The 19080-nt window shown below is 43.3% G+C and overlaps 1 protein-coding gene across 3 annotated transcripts in view; it reads right to left on the bottom strand.

Moving 5' to 3' along the window:
* The window catches only part of PODN (podocan), a 34745-nt gene extending 17119 nt beyond the window's left edge, over positions 1 to 17626 (bottom strand). Inside the window, exons 1-5 of one of the 3 annotated variants that reach the window (XM_005284830.5) lie at positions 17503 to 17626; positions 11806 to 12068; positions 9056 to 9149; positions 7438 to 7502; positions 1856 to 1965 (exon numbers count right to left, since the gene is read on the bottom strand). In XM_005284830.5, coding sequence (XP_005284887.2) covers positions 1856 to 1965; positions 7438 to 7502; positions 9056 to 9149; positions 11806 to 12063 — 527 coding nt within the window. In that variant the 5' untranslated portion in view covers positions 12064 to 12068; positions 17503 to 17626. Of the gene's footprint in view, positions 1 to 1855; positions 1966 to 7437; positions 7503 to 9055; positions 9150 to 11805; positions 12069 to 17266 lie in introns of all 3 variants that reach the window. The other 2 variants (XM_065555364.1, XM_005284829.5) reach the window with 2 other exon arrangements.
* Positions 17627 to 19080: the final 1454 nt, after the last annotated feature.

The raw sequence follows: 19080 nt of genomic DNA, 5'->3' as shown, positions 1-19080 counted from the left end.
CCATCCCTAGGTAAATTCCTCCCAGGAAGTCCTTATCAGATAAGGAGAAACAGTTTCATCTCAGAGCGAGGGGAAAAGGAAACCTCCTTTCTTACACAGTTTTTATAGCTGTGCAATGACAGTGATGTCAATGGAACCACTCCCGATTTACACCTATGCACGTCGGAGGAGAATCAGGTCCAAACCGTCCTCCCTTTGTTTTTACAAAAACCCACGGTCATAAACAATGGGTGGCGACTCCCACTTCTATAGTCCCGTTGTTTCTGCACGTGCTGCAGGAGGCACTGTGGCTAAAGTCCTGGTGGCAGATTAACAGTATGAGAGGGAACCGCTTCCAAAGCGGGGATTGAAAAGGCTGCATTTTCTAACTTGTTTGAGGATTTTGTTGTGATTGTGGAGATGATCTGGGGGGATTTTTTGGACTCAACATAGAAACACGACAGCTCCACGAGCAGAGAACCACAGGGAAGGATATGATTCACTCTGTATGGTCAGCTATGCTTTTAACTGACAAATATTTGCCTTTCTAAAAACCTCTCGTTCCAAGTCAGCGGAGCCTGAAAGTACATACTTTACTGGGGCGGGGGGAAAAGTACAGCAACTGAATTTCTGAGTTAAGATCTTGTATCCGTCCAGCTCAGGAAACAACGGGCTGCTATTCTGTATTAAACAATGGTTGCTACGGGAGAACTTGTGAAACTCACTTCAGAAAGAGCCCAGCTACTTAATGTGATACAGGAACTCAGCATCAGAGGGGTAGCCGTGTTAGTCTGAATCTGTAAAAAGCAACAGAGGGTCCCGTGACACCTTTGAGACTAACAGAAGCATCTGAAGAAGTGAGGTTCTTACCCATGAAAGCTTATGCTCCCAATACTTCTGATAGTCTCAAAGGTGCCACAGGACCCTCTGTTGCTTTTTACAGGAACTCAGCAGTTTCTGTAATTCAGGTTGGAAGGAAGACACATGCATAAGCTCAGGTGCAGTCATGATGAAATATCACTCAAGATGAGTGACTGACCCAACCTTTTCAGGTGACTGTAACGGCTTACCAGACTAAGAGCCGAGAAGGTACTGAGCTAACGCAACTCCCCCTGAAGTCAATGGAAATTGAGGGCTCCCCGCATATTGCAGGATTAGACCCTGCGGGCTCAACTGTGCCAGCCAGCGCTAGGCACTTACAATTCAAATGTGCACATTGTAACCAGCAGTGGAGCTCGGGATGCTCTTGCAATGGTTACTGCAGTAATGGAGTATGTATCGACAGATTAGGTAAAACTTCTGTGGAGCAGACCACATTTCACAGCAGGCTTGTGAAATGAGGGTGGTCTGTGGCACTGCACTGGGGTCCAGCCTAGAAAATCATCACTAAAGAATAGCGGTGGTGCCTAGAGAATCAGCCACACAAGGTTGAAGTACTGATGGGGGTTGGTAAGTACTGTTGAATCCAATACTGTTGCATCATTAGCAACAGCATTACAGTCTCAGCTTGAACGCAGCCTTTCAGTGAAGGAACTAAAATGGAGTTGGGAATATTTGACCAGTTAGTCACTGATTTGATTAATCAGTGTCGTTCCTTGCCACTCATAACAGATAAACATAAACAAGATTTAGAGGACGTGTTTATTAAAAATGTTGTGTGTATATTTGAGTGATGTCCAACAAAAGCCACTAGAATGCATTCATCCGAGAGTGGTTTTGGTCCCCTCAGTAACATAAACAATCCTCCTCCTCCAAAAGTTATCTGCAGGCCAAAAATGGTTTTGGTAAACAATCTAAATAATCAGTTCTTCCCACCAACCCATTTGCGCTAAGCCGTGACAGAACATACTCCTCCTTTCACTTCTTGATCCCTTACCTCAGGTTTGGCTTCTGTCCGAACGTGAGCCCATAAATCTTTGTGATGTAATTGGCTGCAAAATCTGCACTGATCAAGGTATTTGGTAGGAATTTCGGAGCCAGAGTTAGCTGAAAAACAAATATTCGGGAGGGGGAGGGGGAGGAGAGAGGAAGCCAGTTAGATGCAATGAATGCTTTAACCACCAGTATTGGGTTAGCAACAGAATATTTGCAGGCTATTTACTTTGAAGAAGCAGCAGTAAATGACAGAGTCCAAGTGGTCTCATTAAAAACAGTGAGGATTTCTGTCCTTACTAAATAATTTCTGTCCTTACTAAATAATCTCTACAGGAAGCTAGACTTTTGCTTCAAAATGTTTGGATGGGTTTTGTTCTGATTGGAAGAAATCAAGGGTTCAGAGAGTAAATACATTTCATGTTATGGTCATAATTCCTGTGAAATACTATGCCAAAATTTTTTAAAAGCCGCATAATGCCCTCACTGCCAGAGTCTCATGTGAAAGTAACTCACGTGGTGGTTACTCCACACTTTAGTTCCAAAGTCCCATGCATGTTTGACAATCTCTTCAAAACAGGATGCAGGTTACCAGGGGTGTTTTTTTTCCAAACAACACAGCAGAATAGAATATCGGCACAAAAGCAAATATCTGATGTGTATTAAGAGTTACATCTTATTTGTTAAACACAGACAGTGTATTGGAAACACAATACAGTGTTCTTGTCCCAAAGATCTTATAATCCAAACAAGACAGATACAGGGCTTGAGTCTCTTCTTGGCCCAGCGCTATTAAATATCTTTATCCATTATCTGGAAAAAAAACATTGCTGGTAAAGTTTGCAGATGACAAAAATTGGTGGAGTGGTAAAAGATTAGGACAAGTCAGTTCTACTGAGTGATCTGGATCATGTGGTAAAATGACTCTACTGAATAATGGCTAAAGTCAAGGTCATACAATTAGGAACCAATAATACAGGTTACACTTTTAGGGTGGAGGTCTGTATTTTGGAAAGCAGAAACTCAAAATAACTTAGGGTTCAAGGTGACAAGATGACTCAAGACATGATCGCCTAAAGCAGTGCTGTGGTTAAGAGAACAAATGCAATCTTTGGATGTATAAGCAGGGGAATAACTAGTAAAAATAGGAAGATGTTCTCAGTACTGTATGCATCATTAGAGAGATAATTACTGGAATACTAGGCCAATTAATGTTTTAAAAGGATATTGACAAATTGGAAAGGGTTCAGGAAAGAGCTACAAGAATGATTCCAGGTCTAGATAACCTGCTTTACAAGGAGAGACTGAAGTACCTCAATCTATCTTAGTTTATCCAAGAGAAGGCTAAGAGGTGACTTCATCACAGTCTGTAAGTACTTGTATGATGAAAATATTTCTGATAGTAGAGGGCTCTTTAATCTAGCTGACAAAGATATAACAAGATCCAATGTCTGGAAGCTGAAGCTAGACAATTCAGATCAGAAATCAGGTGCACATTTTTTAAGTGAAGATAATTAATCATTAGAACAATTTACCTGGAGTGTGATAGATTCTCTGTCCCCTTTAATCAAGATTGGACATCTTTCTAAAAAGATATGTTCTGGAGAATACAACTAGAAGTTGTGGACTAGATACAGATATCATGTGGTGAAATTCTATGGCCTGCATTATGCAGGAGGTCAGACTACCTGATTATAATGGTCTCTTCTGGCCTTAAATACTTTGAATCTATAAATCCTCCTCTCACACAAGTTTTACAGCAGTGTTACTCCATGAACTTCAATGGTCCTACTCATGATTTAAATGACGTCAGTGAAGGGAGAGTCAGGCCTATAAAGCAGGCAAGACACAATGAGACTGCACATAAAGAATGACTGACATTCCTTCAAGTCATTACTCCTATTATTATTATTAACATTTCATTATTATCACTACCTTGGGGAAGAACAGAGATTTTAATGGGGAATAGCCTGGCCTAACTTCTTAAATAAATGAATAGCTGAAGAGTATCAAGCTTCTCTTTCTGCTGGTATGTCAAGCAGAAACACTACTCTGCCAAGTGCATATCACCTTGTAGTTCACCAGACATGTAACTCAGACTTTTATTTTTAAACCGAAAATAAGTTTGTTTCATTTATTTGTCTCTCTCTCCTGTGTCAGTAATTCCCTCCTTACGCTGCCTGAAAATGTCTGATGGACCCAATTCAAGCAACAAGAACCATTTCCCCAAATCAATTATCCCCTGTGAAGCTTTCTCAGCACCAGAAATAATGGGTAGAAATTAGAGGCATTTTACCAAGACCAGCACTGACACCACATTGCCTTTAGCTTTAGATGTACTCATGGGTACATGCTATACTTGCTGACCTGGGAGATGTAATCTCATGGAAGTGGGTTAATGCTAACAAGCCTGGTCAAGAAGCTCTGGAAACGTGTCATAAGGCAACATTCTCTACCATGGCATAATACACAGACACTCCCTGCAGGGACCTCAATTATCCGACAATGAGAGCTATTTGCTGTATCTGCTCCTGCAGAGAATGATGAATTTTCCAAACTTGTGCTGCTTCTAATATACTGAATGCACTATTCTAGGATAATATCTATAGTACTGAATGATGATTTTCATTAGTTGGCTCTTTGGAGAATTTATGCTGGGTTTTCATAGTTGTTAGAGTTAAAGTAGATTCAGTGGCTGGGAACTCTCCCATCATTATTGTCTAACAGCAATCTAGTGACTTCAACTAATGCGATTTTCTCTGCAGCCTTGTTCCTGCCCTCCCCTGCCCATCTCCATATTGCAGGTTTCTTTCCTCCATGGCTAACTGGTAGATTAACCAATTACAGTGCTGCCATAAAAGCTATTTTTTCCTTGCCTGCTGCAGACCCTGACACAAACAGAAAAGCCTTGGATCCAGTGAATCCCATATCACTACGGGAATACTGAGAAATGTCAAGACTCCCTGACCCAAAGGGCTGATAATGTAAAGTAATCAATACAGCAGCTCAGTGCCCTGCCCTCCATTTCAGCAGGTGAGGTTTTTGTTAAAAAATATGGCTCCCCATAGGCTGTGTGACCAAGGCTTCTGGTAGGTGTTCTTGGGGAATTTAAACAAGAAGCGACAATATAACTTATTTACTTATGGTGACTGATACATAACCCTGCTGTATTGCAGGTGTATTAGCCTAGTTATGCTAATTAAAAAAGCCACCCTGCCAATTTACCTGTCTGTGAAGTAATCAGAACTGCCACTAACTAAAACATCAAGACAAACCTCCTTCCATAAAACGAGAGGAGTAAACTACCAGCAAACCCCTGCCCTCCTCCAAACACCACAGTTGCCTGAGCTGTAGCACTTCCCTTTGCAGCATGGATGCATAACAAAGCCAATCTGGTTTGTCCTGGCTCATGATTTCTGAAGACGTGTTATTTTTGTGGGTCCACAACTTCTCACTGTAACTGCTTCTGACAATTTGCTGATGTTTGCATTTTTATCTTGGATGTGTGTCTCTCTCTGCAACAGTGTCAGGAAAAGCCAAACACTTTGTTTTGTCACACAGGGAAAAGTTGGACTGCAAAGTTCTGGAATATTAGTCACAGCCTGGCTTGTTCTTCTCTTTTATGGATCTACTTGCTGCCAAGACCATTACATGGAAATGTGGCTTGAAAAAGTAGAGAATGTGATATAGCTGTACTAAGGAGCAAATTCTGAGCTCAGGCACACCAGGGGAAATCCATGAAGTTATTATGGATTTGTCCTGGCAGGACACTTAGACCAGAATCTGGCCACTTGGTGTATAATCTAAAGGCCAAAGGATCACAGACATTAAAAAAAAAAAAAAGTGTGGTTAAACAGATAGAGAATTACATTTTTTTCTGTCTGAAAGGGGCTCTCTGCTTGCACAGCTGAGCTTTCCCCACTGACCTGTGCCTGGTGCTTTAAGCCCTACTTTTCTGTGGCATCACGTTTCCTTCCATAGCAAGTAATTGTGGGGGTTCATTAAAAATATTATTCCACTGCAGAACCAAACAGGAGTAAGGTGATATCAGAGAAGGCATTTCCATCCCTGTTGAGATAGCATAACCTTTTCATCAAGGCTTGGGGTATCTGTTGTGACTCCTACCATGGGTCATCAGCAGGGACCTGGGACCTTAACCACTAGAAGTATGCGCTCCAACCATTTGAGCTAAAGAGGTAACTTGATTGGCTGCTAGCAACAGTAGGCACTTAGTCTTGTATGTGGACCAGACACTAGTGTGGGGGACACAGCACACAATACATTGGGGGGGGGGGAAGGGGGTTACACTTCCATCAGGTCCCAAAACCTCAGTAGCACTAGCTCCTCTCTAACATCTACTTCCACTCATTCCACAGTTCTCCTAACCATAGAACCCACATTTGGTGGGCAGTTGTCTCTACTATGCATGTGTATAGCTCCTGTAGACATGATGGGAATGGGCTCCATGGAGAATGTTGTGGCATTTTCAGTTCCTGACTGTTCATTATGAGAGTCACACACCAAAGTGTTAGGACCTATTTTTGCAATGAGGCTTAACCCAGCCTCTTCTAGTGTGTGTGTAGCTTTGTATACCTGCACTCACAGTTTATGTGCACTATCATCTCTGTGTGCAGGTGAAAAAGTCCATCAACTAGGGCCTGATCCAAAGCCCATAGAATGCAGAGCTGGAAGGGACTTCAAGAGGTCACTTAGTCCTGCCACAGTGCATGGGGTTGAACTAAGTATAGCTAGATCATAACTGACAGGTGTTTATCTAACCTGTTCTTTAAAATCTCCAAAATCTCTAAATCTTTTATCATTTTTGTTGAACTTTTCTGGACGGTCTCCAGTTTACTGACATCTTTTTTAAAGTGGCACCCAAAACTGGAGACAGTACTCCAGCTGTGGCCTCACCAGTGCCAAGTAGAGCATAACGATTACCTCCTGTGTCTTACATCGGAGTCGTACAGTGTTACTGCCTAGTCAGTAATTCCCCATTTTATATTTGCGCATTTGATTTTCCCTTCTAAACGAGGTGTAGTACTTCAGTGGGAGTCTCTCTCTTGACTTAGTGGGCTCTGGAACAGGTCCCCAGTGAGTGCAGGTTCTAGACGTTACGTGTTCGAACACCACACAACACCAAACGTGGTCAAATGAGCTTGTGCGTGAAAACTCTTTTGCCTGAATAAACGTGAAGTAATGGATTTAAATCACCTGCACTGAGGCAATTGTGCACAAAAGTGCACACAGATTCCAGATGGCGCTAGACCCGTGTGCACAGGTGAGAGCTCTATTTTGAATGATTAATTTCTACCTCTCTCTTATCTATTGATGCACTCTTCAAACGAACATCTTCACACAACATCTTAAGAGCAACGCCATAAATAGCCCTTTTGTGTTAACAGTTTTGCAGCATGATGCAAGTTTTAATTGTAGATAGCCTTAGATGAGCCCCCATTGGAATTACACACCTCAGCACAACATTACAGGCATGGAGAACATAAATGTATTTTTTAAATCATCATTATTATTTAACTTTATGAATAACATCAGAAGGCATCTCCAAAAACCATTTCTCCCTCTTACCTTATTGTTTGCAAGGTACAGGTAATTCAGGTTCTCCAGCTGTTCAAATGCCTCCTCTGGAAGCCCTTCAAACAACAGGAATGATTTACAGTCAACACCCTTTGTGAATGAGAATGCTAGAGGGGCTTTTTTTCCCCCCCAAAGGGTATCTATAATGTAAGTTTTAAATATTTTTCAGAAATAACCTGACTCATGCTATTTGTTGTTGTTTCATTTTCTATAACTATAAAGGCTATAGAAATTCATAAAGAACTCTAGCTGAACAAAGCACATTGTTTAGCCTGTAGTAATTCACGTGATGATCAGAAGATGTAAAAGAGTGCACCAGATTTAAGGTCGCTTGCTATGGGATATATATTACTAACTGCACAGAGCATCCAGGCTGCCTGGGAAGAAAGGACAGGAATCAGATGTGGATTTTCTTCCCTCCCCTCCACTGCTACATCTTTTGATTAATTTCTTTTTATGAACTTGTAGAAAATTCTTCTCATAAGGACATAGTCTAAATCAAAGCATATTTGAAACTTACGGCTCAATCATGCGCCCACTGAAGTTAATGGAAGAAGTTTCTCTTAACTGAAAAGGCAACAAGACCAGGTCCTGAATCTATACTTTTTGTTTTGCTGTACAATGGTCCTGTGCTCCCAATCAAGTCTACTTGTACCCCCTGAAATAGGAGGCTGCTCCTGTTATCCATACGAGTAGTAGGGTGCATCTCACAGACAGGGTCACACCTGAGTGTGTTGACAGTAGTACCATTTCTGAATCACACACCTTCCCCCTTTATTATCATGTGGCTCTTCCCCAGCCTCTATTTTCTTCCTCTTTCAGAATCTGGCCTTTTCCTTATTCATTAAATAGCAATGTTCTATAGAATCATAGAAAGCAGGGTTGGGAGGGACCTCAGGAGGTCATCTAGGCCAACCCCCTGCTCAAAGGGGGACCAATCCCCAGACAGATTTTTGCCCCAGATCCCTAAATGGCCCCCTCAAGGATTGAACTCACAACCCTGGGTATAACAGGCCAATCCTTAAACCACTGAGCTATCCCTCCTCCCCCATAGCGAGTGCTTGACTTATCCAGCAAAACTTGCCTGAAGCAATCAAAGTGGGTTGACAGAAAGGGTGGGAGTGGTGTTATTTTTAATGCTTATGGTTTGGTTCCAAAGGTTTTGAGTAATTTAGACATCAAATTAACTGAATTGAACTGAAGGAGTGAATTAAGAAGCAGGCTCTGTCATAGGGAATTTGTTCAGCATGCAGATATTTCTGGCTCCAATTTGGATTGCTCTGATGCGCTCTAGAGGGAGTTTCCTGGACAAGCGTGCGCTATGCCACAGTACGCAATATAGCTGCCATGTCTCTTCATTTGGTACAAGGAGGACGGCATTTTTATGCACTGAGCATTATTTTTCAGATGATGAAGTGCCTCCGCGTCTTGTGTGTTGGCCAAAGGAGTGACGCCGATTAGCCAACCATTCTAATCATTTAACATTTGAGCACACATACCATTCCTCACGTCTTCCATCTGTGACCACTGACTGGCTTGTTGCATAAACTCATGTTGCAGAGCTTGTCAGTGGCTCTTGGTACTTTGATGCTTGGCTTTTCCAGCTTACCTTTCGAAGTGAGCCTGTTGTTCTGTAAATTGAGCGTTTCTAGTCTGTAAAGACGTGCAAGCTCTTCTGGAAAGATTTCTTCTATCTGGTTATTCTAAGGAAAGGGAGAATAGGAATCATCAGCTAAGTAATCAGAAAAGGACCCTAGCTTTGAACTTTTGGAAAGTTTGGATCTGAACGTCAAAAATAGACCCCTGGCTATAAAAGGCCAAACTCAGATCCCAAATCTGACAAACTCGAAGTTAGCAGAGTTTGAAATCTTGCAAAGCCAAGTTCTGCAGCTTGGGATTATCCCTAAAAACATCCAGGTCCTGTACTTTATGAGGAACAGGTTCTAGTAAAGCCTATAAGTCCTCAGCCAGAGGCAAACCCTCTGAACAGCTGGTAGGTAATTAAAGCACAGTTTTACTCTGAAAAAGGACTATATAAGACTGGGGGTCCCAGGTTTATTTTCTGTCAGTGATGTATTTTATTAAATCAAACGTGATTGGTAGAATGAAAGATTTTTTTCTAACTGCAAACTCATCATGAGATCTGAAAGTCAAGCTGGGTTCTATTTCAGACATGCCACCGCTAATAAAGAATCTGCCGTCAGACTTTAGTTAACAATTCTTTGATAGTGCACAAGGCTGAATAGTGTTCATATTAGTATTAAACATGTATATTATGGTAGCATCTAGAGGCTTCAACCAGGTCAGGGGCTAAGAGCTATATACAGAAAATTACAGCCTCTTCGCCAAAGAGCTTACAGCATGGAATCCTGTCCAGTCTCCCATAGCCCATCTAGTGGGGTGACAGGAGTTAAACTTTTGTTTTGACAGTAAAATAGCTCTAACTGAAACACACCTGGAGCAGATCTGTTGAGTAATAAGGTGTCATTTTACATTACAACTTTTCTGACTACAGCTGTGCATTGATTGACAACTCTGAATTTCCCATTGCAAAACTGTGCACTCTATCAATTTATCAAATGTGATAAATACCAAAAAAAACCACTAATTATGGACCACAGGACACATTCTATACAAGTGGGAATCTGCAAGTCACTGCATTGACTGTGGAGTTATTTGGGATTCACACTGTTTTAACTAAGAGCACAATCTGGCTCACGTACTTCAGTAAAAAAGAATAGCGAGCAAGGAATTGGAATGGCTTAATTTTAAGCACTTTCAGTGAGACTTAATAAACATCAGCATTAATTATCTTGTCTTGAACACAACTGCCCTGCTCTACCAGAGGCCTCAGACAATGGATCAAAGGGAGGGAAAATATGCCTTTAATTAAATTGAAACTTACTAAACTTCTACAAAGAACCCTGCTTGGCAAATGAAGCTACTGACAGCACATTGTTAGTGGATTCTTCTAAGGACCTGTCTACATGGGAAAATTAGACTTGTATAACTTAAGGCATTAATTTAAACCAGTATAGTTACAGTAGTATAATCCCCCAGGAGAGCACTCTAACATCAGCTCGAGGGCCTTTATTACATTTAGTTTATGTCACTTGGTAAGAGGTTTAAGATAAACTAAAAAAAAAAAATAAAAAAAAAAAAGCCACCCTCCAGAATGAGAGTCCACACAGAGGGCTATGCTGGTAACACTTTCCCATGTAGACAAGGCCTAAGAAGTTTAGAACATATTTCCTCACACACACATACGCTTGCCCTGAACAACAACCACTCAGCCCCAGTAAACATAACCATTTAGGGAAGTGAACTTATGCCTACAGCCTTCTATTTAAAAACAACCCACCAGGATCATCTTGCTGAACTTGGCCTGGATGAGGTCAGCACCAGCTGAGTGCAAGGGCCTCATCTATGGAATTCCCTCCCTGTGGGTTCCCAATGAGGCTGCAAGATGGCTCTTTTCAGCCCTTGTAAGTTCTTCTCATTTGGGTGATTTTGCTCATCATGACCGTTTAAACTTCCCACGGTTCTGTATAGATGGGAGTCTGGGGGATGTTTGGCACTGGGGGTAGAGGAATACATCTGGGCCAGTGGATCCTGATTAGGATATTTCAATTAATACGTGATACCAGGAAACTTCTTGGCAGCTGCTGCAGTTACACCCGGGAAGAATTAAGCCCAGGTTTTCCGAAGGGAGAGCAGACTTAAGAAAGGTTATACACTGAAGGCTCTTATTTGAGGAAAAATTCACCTCTGAGCCACAAGGAAAGTCTCAACTCTGATCATTTGCTCCCCTTACACACCCAGATCTCGGGGAGGACTAATACCAGAGTGAAAGTTCTCCCATACCTGTCTGAGAGGAAAAAAACATTTTAAAATAAAGGAATATAAAGTTAAATGAAATTAATATTTGCCAGGCACAGAATCTTTCTGCTGATCAGATCGCTGACCTCTGAGCCAGGAGGGTGGAAAGAAACAGAGAGGAGAGCGAGGGAAAATCAGAGAGCCAGAGATTCAAGCAGCCTTTGGAGCTAGGGGTAGGGAATCTTCTGGGGGCTACTCCGTGGGCTGCCAGGGCACCGGGTGGCCCCAGCCTAGCCATCAGGGCTGCTCTACCTTGTGCTCCCCACTGTCTTAGACCACATGAGCCTTATGGCAGTGAGAAACAGATGAGGGCAGGGATTCCCTGCCACCCATCTTCTCTACCCTCAGCCAGTCCCAGCACACCCCAGCTCTGAGTCAGATGGATAGGCCCTCTGCACCGGTGCTATTCAAAGGAGCCGTGGGACCGTGCTGAATCAGGCCTGCTGTTTTGGTGAACAATCCTGTTGTGTTTTATTTTACCTGCAAAGAAAGGTGGTTTGTTGATTCTGGTAAATCTATGGGAAATTCTTTCAGATCGATCCCTCCACAATCCACAACTCCTTCCTGGGTGCAGGTGCAGTCTCTAGGGCAGTCTGGAGTCAGGAAATTAGGGTCTGGATTCAGTAATTTGGATGAATTTTCCAGAAACTCATTGTCTTCATCATTGTGACCATGGATCATTTTGTAGCTAAATACCAAAAGCCACAGCACCAGCAGGGATCTGCTGCTTGGAAGCATTTCCACTGAAACCAAACAAACATCACGGTAAGTTGGGAGTTAGTATTTTTGCAGGCTAAGACCTATTTCTGTTTTAAAGCCCAACACAAACTGCAAGTGGAAGGTAAAGGACCTAATCACGTGGGGTTGACTGCCACGTAGCAGGCGATTTAAACAGTAAAAATCACACCAAATAGCAGTATGGGTCTAATTGCTGTGCGGGCAACCAAACTAACTTCTCAGCATCAGTGTTGTCAACCCCACAGAGTCAAAAATCCTGAGTCAGCCTCCCAACAATAAAGCGATTGGCAAAAAATCATGAGATTTTTTTTTATAAAGTTTATATTGTGCTTTTCTCTTTTCTTTTCACTCCTAAATTGGTTCAAGTGATCTTGGCTCCCATTGCAGGAGCTCTCACCCCAACATCTGCCTGTCCCCCTGCCCAGCAACTAATTCTACCCCCTCAACTCCCCATCAGCACTGCCCCTCCAGCTTCACTTCTGCTCCTTCTGCAGCTCCTGGACTCTTTCACCTCCCTCACCCAGGCCTGGCAAGGACCTACAGCAGGATTCCCTCTTCCCCTTGCCAGGCTAGGGCTGGGAACAGCTCCAGGAGTTTTTTACCCCTCATTGTCCCTTCCCAGTCTGGGAGTGGAGGAGCCGTCCCTTTGCTCACAGGAAGAGAGGGAGGGAGCAGAGCTGCCCTGAGCTCTTTCTGCTTCCTTCCTCCCCCACTCTCCTATTGAGAAGGGTGTCAGGTTGCCAGGAAGGGAGGTCGAGAGAACTCAGCCTGCATCCTGAAACTGCCCTGATTGGCTGCCCTTCCCCAGGAGCCAGCGAAGCAAGGAAAGCAGCCAATCCGAAGGAGGTTCCCCCCTCCAGGCAAAGCTAAAATTCAGGAATGGACTCGAGTTTCTCGCATCATTACCGGACTGATTCCAGGCCCGGTGGAAACTGAGATTGGCAAGACTGCAGCATATTTCAATTAGCCAACCCAGCTGTGGAAACCCTCCACCTGTCTGGATTATTGCCAGATGGCATTACGACAGTTCACGTTTAATTTGTTCCTCATCATGGTTTGCCACAGAGCCTAGCAGATCTGCCCTTTTAAGCACACAGAAGTATCTGGGTAAAGTAGGAATTCTGCAGTAAGTGCATAAAAGAGGCTAAAGGACCAGGGGCGCAGAGGGTGGCTATTAAGAGCTCCATCTAAAGAGGAAGCCCTATGCAGTGCACAACAAGGCATTTGATTGGTCCTGCAGAACTCAAAATGCTACATATTCTTGAGCACCACCGACTTCATTAACTATTTACACGTTACAGCAATCTCACTTACAGAGCAGTGGCGCTGGTGATTCAACAGAGAACTCTTCAGAGATACTGACCCACTGTCCCCTCCTATTTGTGATCACATATTATCCCTGTGATGATTGTACTAGTTGTCATATGGAACATTAGGAAAGCATTTCATCTGTCCAGCTAAGGTACATAAGAACGGCCACACTGGGTCAGACCAAAGGTCCATCTAGCCCAGTATCCTGTCTTCCGACAGTGGCCAATGCCAGGTGCCCCAGAGAGAATGAACAGAACAGGTAATCATCAAGAGATCCATCCCCTGTTGCACATTCCCAAATTCTGGCAAACAGAGGCTAGGGACACCATCCGTGCCCATCCTGGCTAATAGCCATTGATGGACCTATCCTCCATGAATTTATCTAGTTCTTTGTTTAACCCTGTTATAGTCTTGGCCTTCACAACATCCTCTGGCAGAGTTCCACAGGTTGACTGTGCGTTGTGTGAAGAAGTACTTCCTTTTGTTTGTTTTAAACCTGCTGCCTAGTAATTTCACTTGGTAACCCCTGGTTCTTGTGTTATGAGAAGGAGTAAATAACACTTCCTTATTTACTTTCTCCACACCAGTCATGATTTTATAGACCACTATCATATCCCCTCCTTAGTTGTCTTTTCCAAGCTGAAGAGTCCAAATCTTATTAATCTCTCCTCATACGGAAGCTGTTCCATGCCCCTAATCAGTTTTGTGGCCTTTTACTGAACCTTTTCCAATTCCAATACATCTTTTTTGAGATGGGGCAACCACATCTGCACGCAGTATTCAAGTTGTGGGTGTACCACGGATTTATATAGAGGCAATATGATATTTTCTGTCTTCTTATCTATCCCTTTCTTAATGATTCCCAGCATTCTGTTCGCTTTTTTGACTGCTGCTGCACATTGACTGGATGTTTTCAGAGAACTATCCACAATGACTCCAAGATCTCTTTCTTGAGTGGTAACACTAATTTAGACCCCATCATTTTCTCTGTATGACCCACATAACCATAGTATCTGAGTACCTCACGGTCTTTATTCTTTTTATCCTTACAGTGCCCCAATGAGCTAGAGCCCTGGTATTATCCCCATAGGGGGAATTAAGGCACAGAGAGACTTGCACAAGGTTACACAGAAGTTTGTGGCAAGGCTGAGACTTGAGCCTTGAGCTCCCCAGCCCCAGACCAGCACCCTAACCACTAGCCCCTTCTTACTCTCCCTTTATGTATTTTCAGTTTCTTTTAAAGCAATTTAGGAGCTGGAAACAAGGAGAGGAATAAAGACCATGTGACTGGGCAGTGCCATACCGACTACAGTTTGAGAACCACCGCATTATCGTTTCAACTTGTCTCAAGAATGGATACCGCAGGCCCCCTGTGACTGCAGGCGTAACAGCCTCAGCTGAACTAGCTCTGGCTACTGAAGTAAGTTATTCCCTTTCTCAAGCTGAGAAACGCCAGGTCCTTGGGGTGATTGATATACGAGGTTATGTAATGTTATTCTTATGCAACTGTTGATCATAATGTTCCACAGAGTTTTGCATATGGAAATAAATTCCCATCATTACACACTGCCCTGGTTAATGTAAACAAGGTGTGCTGGAAAATAGTGACTCACACTGTCAGGATAGGCCTCCACTAGGTCTGTTTTATATGCATTGAACAGTAATGAAATCTTGAGCTACTGCAGCAAAATATGGTCTGGACCGTCTATTGATTTTGGACAGCAACATTTATCTGAACCTTAGAGCCTTGGCTATTGTTCAACCGCTATCTTTCTGGCCGCAGGTTAGAATAATCTAAACAGAAGTTAAATATCTGCCGAATCTGCCAGCTGGCCCAGGCCCAGCTCCCCGTTTCATTCTTAGCACCTCTCAGGTTTCACAGATGATGATTTGCAGTAAGAGCTGGTAGTGGCTTTTATTTTATCCTTTCTTCTTTTTTTAATCCTGCGGAGGATTCAGCATGGAAGACCATGTGATCTAGGGTCTACTACATGCTCCACCCACTTCCAAACAGGGGAGGTCATGGAACAGCCTTTCCGGGACAGTTAGCTCGTCTGGACGCTGCTCCTTCAAGATCCAAACATGATGGGTTGTTGCCCTTAATACGACATAATTACTCCATTCCGCTCTGACAATCAATGCTTCTCTTTGGAGTTCAGAAACAAGAATCTCTCAGAGCCAGGCTTTCAGATGGTGTGACCTGGGAGACTAGCTGTTTTCAAGCAAGTGAGAATCTGGCCCTCAGACGCATTGGGTTTGTCTCTGTTGCAATTAAACACCCGTGGCTGGCCCGGGTCAGCTGTCTAAAGATCTATCTACGCTGCAATGAAACACCTGCAGCTCTGTGGCTGGCCCCAGTTCAGCTGACTTGAGCTTGTGGGGCACAGGTTCTGGGGCTGTGGAATTGAAGCGTAGGCCTTTGGGCTCAGGCTGGAGCCTGAGCTCTGGGCACCTCCTCCCTTACAGGGCCCTAGACTCTGAGCTCCAGCCAGAGCCTACGTGTCTATGTCAGAATTTTACAGCCCCGTAGCCCAAGCATGAAGCAACACACACAGGCCAGCCCCAGGTGTTTAATTCCCGGGTCGGTCTTTGTTTTTACAAAACTTTAGACACTCCAGATGTAACTGGCCCAGCTTTCTGTTGCCAATTACATTGGTGTAAATCTCAAGTAAATTCGTGGATTTGAATGGAGTTACTCTAGATGTCCACTTGTGAGATCAAAATGTAGCACAGTGCGGCAGGTAGAACTCTAGAGTATTTAGTACCAGACCTGACCTCAGAAACCTGACACAGCTAATTGGTTTACTGCAATCCATCTTTGTTCCCGGATCTTGACTGATGTCTTTTGAACGTATTGAAAAGCTAGAAAACTACAATTTCTGGGGTTTTTAAATCATATATTGATTTGTTCTTATAACTGATGACAAAAAAGGACTAATTAAAATATTTTAAACATCAACCAGAGGCAGCCCTGGTGTAACTACATTGAAGTCAATGTAGTAGAACCAACTTACACAAGGGCTATAGTTGAGCTGACTAAACCGAGTGCTTTTTGACACTTTTACATAGACAGCAGTTGACTAAAGCGAGATGAGTGTAAAATCTGACATCATGTTCTAATAGGTCAGAGGAAGTCTCCCACTGCTGTCATCAATATGTCCTTTTCTGCTACAATGCCTTTGAAGTGATAGTTGCTATGGTGCCACAGAGTGACACTTTGGATAAGGAACATCTGCTTGCTTCCAGAGTTCAGGAAGTAAATATGGCCATGGATTTTGATTTCTCTTAGTTCAAAGAAAGCTTGAAGAGACTAACTCTGTTAAGATCACTAAGAGCATAATCCAAAACCCATTCGTTTACTAAGGGCCTGATCCAAAGCCCATTGAACTCAATGGAAAGACCTCAGTGAACTTCGGATCAGGCCCTGTGCCTCAGAACAAAATTGCAATTGTATTGGAAGTCAGTACAGGGTTTCTTCGGGGTTGTGGCTGCACCTTCTGATTTCATTGCACACTGTCCCATATAGAACCAAAAATTACTCCATCACATTGCAGCTACCATCATCCACTGCAGTACCAGCAGCCCAGTGCTTCAGCAATCAGTCTCACGCAGCAAGTGAAGTTGCAGAGTACAGTAAGGAAGATGATCTGAACAAACAGCATAAGCATGTTCTCTATATTTTACCATCATGGCTACAGCTCTCCACGTTCAGCCTTACAAGACAGTCTCAATTTTAAAAAACATGATCTTCATTTGTTTTTAAGATCAGCAGGTCATGTGTATTTGTTATTTTCATGACATGTCTTTTCTAAAGGCTGTAGCTACAAGGCAGGCTTGTTCAACGCTCTCAGTGTACCAAACTGTAACAAAAGAAAGTGCTAAAACAACTCACCGTTGTTGACAGAAATCAAAGGAAGGGAGAAAAGCGTTTCTCTTGCCCCCAAAGACTCCCCTTAGTTCATGCCATGTCAGTTACACACACAGAGCTCAGAAAGATATTTTCCTTTTCCCAAGTCAGATCCTTTCCAGATGTGAGCAGCAAAACTAGAGCGAGAAATAGACAACCGTCTCCCAAAGAGAATTTCCTGTCCTTTGCAGTGAAATCGGAGAGGAATTTTCCAAACTTACCATATGGGAAAATGTGAGCAGAGATAAGGGGGGAAGCAGCTGTAGTCTGAACATAAAGACTTGGGCAAGGAACAACCTCCAGTCTCTCGTCAGCACACTTTGCGAGACCAGCAAGAGATGCCAAAAAGAGGAGCAATTTAAAGAACTGATGGAAGGGAAGCAGAGGCAGTACATGCTTAACATTTCACTGCATGATATTTACATTGTCAGTGCGCATTTATTTATTTATTTATTTAAGGAGCATGCCAAATTCTGGATCTCCCACCCACCCTGCTGTTGGGAAGAATTTGTTAATTTCATCCAGCCCCATCTTTTCCTCTCTAGCGCTCCTTGGTTTTCACCCCATCAGCAGATCTTCAGGGACTAGAGAAAACCTGCAAAATCCCAAAAACCTCAGGATAGAGTTCCAGAATCTGAGACAAACCAAAAATCCTTCCTTCTACCCCAGGCCATCTTCCTCCCCTCCACGCCCCACACCCAGCATTTCACTCACCTCCTCCCCCTCCCCCCAACAATCTGTTTGGGCAGGATCATTGCATTTCCTGTTCACTCTCCACTTTGCAGGAGGAAGATGAGCGGCTCTTTATCACATAATTAGCTCTGAGTGCAGTAGCATTTCCAGGCAATGTGATGGGTTTTTGACACTAGGAGTGGGTTATTCCAGTAAGAGGTGGCATAAAGAAAACACTCTGTTGCATGAATGGCCTGCTGTGCCCTGTACGGTACCTGTAAGAAATCTGCAGGCAAGATTTCCCTGCTCGGAAAAAGGCCTTCCTGGTCCTTGCTGTGCTCCAAAAAAAAACCAAACAAAAAGACTCTTCCCTTCAGACTCCAGCTGAACATTTAGTTAACACCAGTTCAGTTGTTTTGTCCCCCTCTTCTTCCAGGCTTGTATAATCAACTGGAACTGATCCAACCCAGACCATGAGCAGGTTCCCAAAAGTCAGTGTGGGAAGTGTGTGTTTTTATTTAAAAAAAAAAAAATTGGCTGCTGTGTTTTAAAATGATTCAGAGATTTAGGATTTATTCTGCACTTCCCACCCTCCTCTCCGCCATAGTCCCCATTGTGTGACCCCCCCCCCCACTCCCGGACCACACACAACAAAGGCAACCCAAAGCAGCAATCTGTTTTCAGGGAGCAGAAGACAATTATGGAGGGGTCTGGTGCTGTTTCGCTCAGAGTAACATGTGCCTCTGAAAATCAGATTATGAAGCGAGGAGAAGCAGGAGGCCCACGGCAGCCCAACTCATTAATCATTTTAGAAAAAAGACGTTAAGTGAGAGGGGACAGGACTTGCTCCCTCTTGGGAATGGTATTTTTCCCGAGGCTTGTGCTTCATTTTAAATTAATCATGATTCAAGATACTCCCAAACTGTTGCTTTCTGCACTTGCTTATCCTCTTCTAGCACACCCCATCTGGGCTCTTTCCTGTGTGCTCAGCCCCCGGTCCCTTTGCATTTCCATTATGAGAATCTGCTAGACAACCCCCTCCCAAACCAGCCCTTTAAGCATGCCAAGTCTGAGTTTGCTACAGTGACTATTAATCCAAACTGAAGGGCATGACTCCAGTATACTTA

The sequence above is a fragment of the Chrysemys picta genome, chromosome 8 (genome assembly GCF_011386835.1).
Source record: "Chrysemys picta bellii isolate R12L10 chromosome 8, ASM1138683v2, whole genome shotgun sequence".
Classification (NCBI taxonomy): domain Eukaryota; kingdom Metazoa; phylum Chordata; order Testudines; family Emydidae; genus Chrysemys; species Chrysemys picta.
The sequence above is the reverse complement of the archived record's forward strand: the minus strand, read 5'-3'. Positions and strand labels throughout refer to the sequence as shown.